This window comes from Lycium barbarum, chromosome 6 (genome assembly GCF_019175385.1).
Source record: "Lycium barbarum isolate Lr01 chromosome 6, ASM1917538v2, whole genome shotgun sequence".
Lineage (NCBI taxonomy): Eukaryota > Viridiplantae > Streptophyta > Magnoliopsida > Solanales > Solanaceae > Lycium > Lycium barbarum.
Genome location: NC_083342.1, coordinates 109,894,739 through 109,898,356, shown reverse-complemented (window position 1 = coordinate 109,898,356; position 3,618 = coordinate 109,894,739). Strand labels below are relative to the sequence as shown.

At 38.7% G+C, this 3,618-nt stretch overlaps 1 protein-coding gene across 1 annotated transcript; it reads right to left on the bottom strand.

Annotated features, from left to right (window-relative positions):
- Positions 1 to 631: 631 nt before the first annotated feature.
- On the bottom strand, positions 632 to 3,256 carry LOC132645426 (transcription factor MTB1). The gene has a single exon (XM_060362401.1). It carries the CDS (start codon positions 2,665 to 2,667, stop codon positions 841 to 843), a length of 1,827 nt encoding a protein of 608 aa, XP_060218384.1. The 5' UTR covers positions 2,668 to 3,256; the 3' UTR covers positions 632 to 840.
- Positions 3,257 to 3,618: the final 362 nt, after the last annotated feature.

The window sequence follows — 3,618 nt, the reverse complement described above, 5'->3', positions numbered from 1 at the left end:
GAAAATTCTCTTTTCCCACTTTGCCACGACTACCACTCTTTCCTTCACGTGTTTTTGTCATGTTCAATTAATAACAATTACTCTGTACAAGTACAACAAACACACACAAGCCCAGTTTACCCCATCTTTTACACTAACTCGAAGGAGAAAATTCTTTCCAAGTGCTGCTGCTACTCCAAGGAAGAATAAAATTCCAATACAATTCTTCAAGCAACAAACTCTTTAACTGAAAATGCAAAAGCATTTCCATGCATGTATCATGGACTGGCCACAATACAACTTTTACAACATAGTGCTAAGTTAAGAAGAGTAAATAAAAATCAATTTGTTGATAAACTGGCTCGTTAAGGCCGACTATATCAATCCCCCAGTTAACAAAAATCAAGATCAAGCAACCCCAAAACCCTAACCTGGGATTCTCAAGAAGGAAGGTAATACATAGATGACATCAAGAATTCTAATAAATTAAAGTAGGACAACCTGTTAGTTTCTATTGTACCTTCTTATGCGCATTCTTGAACAGCTTGCACATCTTGGATCTTAGATGATATAAATTTGTCTACAGAACCACTTTAAGAATTAAACAAAACCAATGAATTATGAACAGTACAAAATAATGGTATGCAAAAGATAGTTAAGGTTGCAATTGATTCATCTTGCCTTTCTTATGATAGAACATGTATACTATATAGACAGACACAGAAAATTCGCTGCTACTTTGTCAATAGCTAGTTATTTTCCACCTATCTTGACCTGCTATATGCGAAAATCTCAGCAGAAACTATGATATCGATTCTTCACTACATTTTATCCCTACCAACTATATAAAACATGATACTGTTATAATTGCCCTACCGGTGAAAGTTGCCTTAGCAAGTTTGATTCGCTGGAAAATGCAGCCAGCAACTTTTCCTTCGTCAGCTGTTCAAATCCATTAGACTTGAGGACAAACGTGTGGTATACAGTACCATTCCCCGCAGAAAGTTTTGATTCAACGACGTTGATTTGTGCCTCTTTGAATGTTTGGATGACCCGAGATATTGGATGGGTTTCAAGTGGGCAGCTCACCCTTACGATGACTTCATCATTGCCAGCTTCTATGTTGATGTCGGGTCCTCGGATTTGAATCTCTGAAGTACTCGGGCTGTCTTCTGAAGCCATTACGTCCCTCGAAGTGTTTCCTAATCTCAGCTCCCTCTCAGATTCCATGTCTCTTAGTTTTTTCTGCATCTCAGTTATGTAAGCAATGGCATCTCCTAATAGGGAAGCTTTGTCCATCTTGGAGATATTCGGAACAACAGCTCGTAACGCATAGAATCGCTGGTTCAGCTTTTCCCGCCGCTGCCTCTCAGCCTCTACATGATTGAGGGGCTCTTCCCTTCCATTGGCTGGCTTTCTTCCACGTTTTCGAGGCCTTTTTTCATCAACTGGGCCTGCACGGTCTTCCTTACAAGGAGCTTCAACATCTGAATGCTCAGACTCAACTGTGTGTGCTGGCGAAACAATGGGTCTCGAGGTAGCTCCAGTAAAATCAATTTGCATTCGAGCAGCTGGCTTTTGATGTTGAAAGTTGTTTAAACGGAGTTCTCCCCTTCCACCATTGATTAGGTTGTGTGCTGGGGTCTGAGGACTATAGAGCTCCACTGGCTTTCCCGGCATCACATTACTGATTTGACCCCAAGAAGCAGTAGGGAAACCATTCCGTGCGTTTATGAATGGCATCCTGTTACCGTTTTCGTAGACATCCCACGGCCTATCCTCCGCTTTCCTAACAGCAAGTTTTTCCCTAAAGTGAGTACCGGAATTCAAGTGATGCCCGAAAATCTTAGGAGTTCCATCCGGTCGTTCACTAACAGCGCCTGAATTGGAAAACGGGGGATTGTTTCCCTCTTTTTTCTCAGGTACAACTGATACACCTGCTGCTTGCTTAGCCCTAACAAGTGATAAAAAAGACGAGAAGCAAGATTTTATAGACTGTAATAGCTCCAAACTTTCCGGAATGGATCTCACCGAACCCAATTCCACAACTCCTACATCAGTTGGGATCAAAACAATAGTTTGCATACCAGCAGATTTAGCTAAGAAAGATCTAGCACAATAATCTAGAGAAGATTTCAATGCATCAGATAACCACAAATGCTTACCGGATCCAAAACACTTCCCCGGACCTCCCTCACCTCGAGGGAACGAAAAGTACATCGAAGCAAGGAAGAACATTTCAGTATCAGTAACTCTATCTAATCCAACAGCATAGTTATCTTCATCTGTTCCACCGAATAACATATGCAACTTCTGAAGTACCCTTTTCCTCATCCTTTGTTGACCCTCATCGTCAAGGCGAAAATTGAAAATCCTTTTAACTTCACCACACTCCTCTCCTTCCCTAGGTTCTCTACAACACCCATCTCCCCACCCTAGCACCAATTCCCCGGATTTAGACCGCGAAATTTGCCAAAAGATGGCGTAATTCCAGCTAAAATTAGCAGGGTTTGAGCGTTCCACGAGATCTGAAAGCTTATTCTGCAAATTCTGATCATTCCCTATTGCCATTAAAGAACATTCTGCTGAAACTGAACTAGACATCAAATATTCAAAACCTTCTTTTCCAAGAACAGCAGCCACAGTAGCCTTATCCTCATCACTCCAAGACATATTCCCAGAAACCATATCTACCTAGTAAAACAAATCCCTTGAACTGCAAAAACACCCTAGGCCCCAAAAAAGATTCCAAATTTATATTCCTAGATGTTCTTTTTTCTACAAAGGTTGAAACTTTAATACATTCTACAACACCAATTAACCAATCCAAAACAAACCCATCTTAATTTCAACAAAAACAATTGATCATCTTCTTCTTACTGAACATCCAATTGTCCATATCTCCCTATTTTCAGATCTCAAAAGCTAACTACAAGAAAATACCCATAAAAGATACAAACTTTTACATAATAATGCATATATGGACAAACAAAGAAGATTGGTAATCACTAAAAAGCATGAAAAATACACACCAGTATCTTTGCACTTGTAGCAGAAACAAGCAAAACTATTAAGCTCTAGAACAAACTGGTTTTCTCTATATCAGAGCTATAATTCAATTGGGAAAATATTATAGTTTTGCCCCAATAAAGAAAGATTGGTTATTTTTTCTGAAACAAAAATGAGAGATGCTATTTTCTCTATTTTCTTGCAAACTAGAGAGAGAGAGAAGAGGGACAATTTTTGGGGTTTCTCAACTGCATGTGTGTGTATACTATAGGTAGGGGTTTAAAGGGTTAAAAAAAAAAACTTAACCATGGTTGGGTTAAACATAAACATGCTTTTTCGTGATATAGATTTGATTGAGGAACAGTCTCGGCATTGAGTATTTTTTGTTTTCGTTTTTCTTGTTTCATCTTTTTATCTTTTAGTATGTAAAAGGAAAATTTTACTTTGACACGTGTTTAAGAAAGGATGAAAAAACATGTGCACACTTTAATAGGACTATCTAGATTTTTGAGATATCTAATCTAAATATTTTCCTATCAATTTAAATTTACATTTAATTGAATCTATATTTTCTATTTCTAACTATTTAGAAGAGCCGGTTGGGCACCTTTTTTGTCGTCCAACCGGCTC

What these genes read in the sequence shown, in the direction of transcription:
- LOC132645426 (XM_060362401.1), bottom strand. Translation starts at nt 2,667, where the DNA reads ATGGTTTCTGGGAATATGTCTTGGAGTGATGAGGATAAGGCTACTGTG.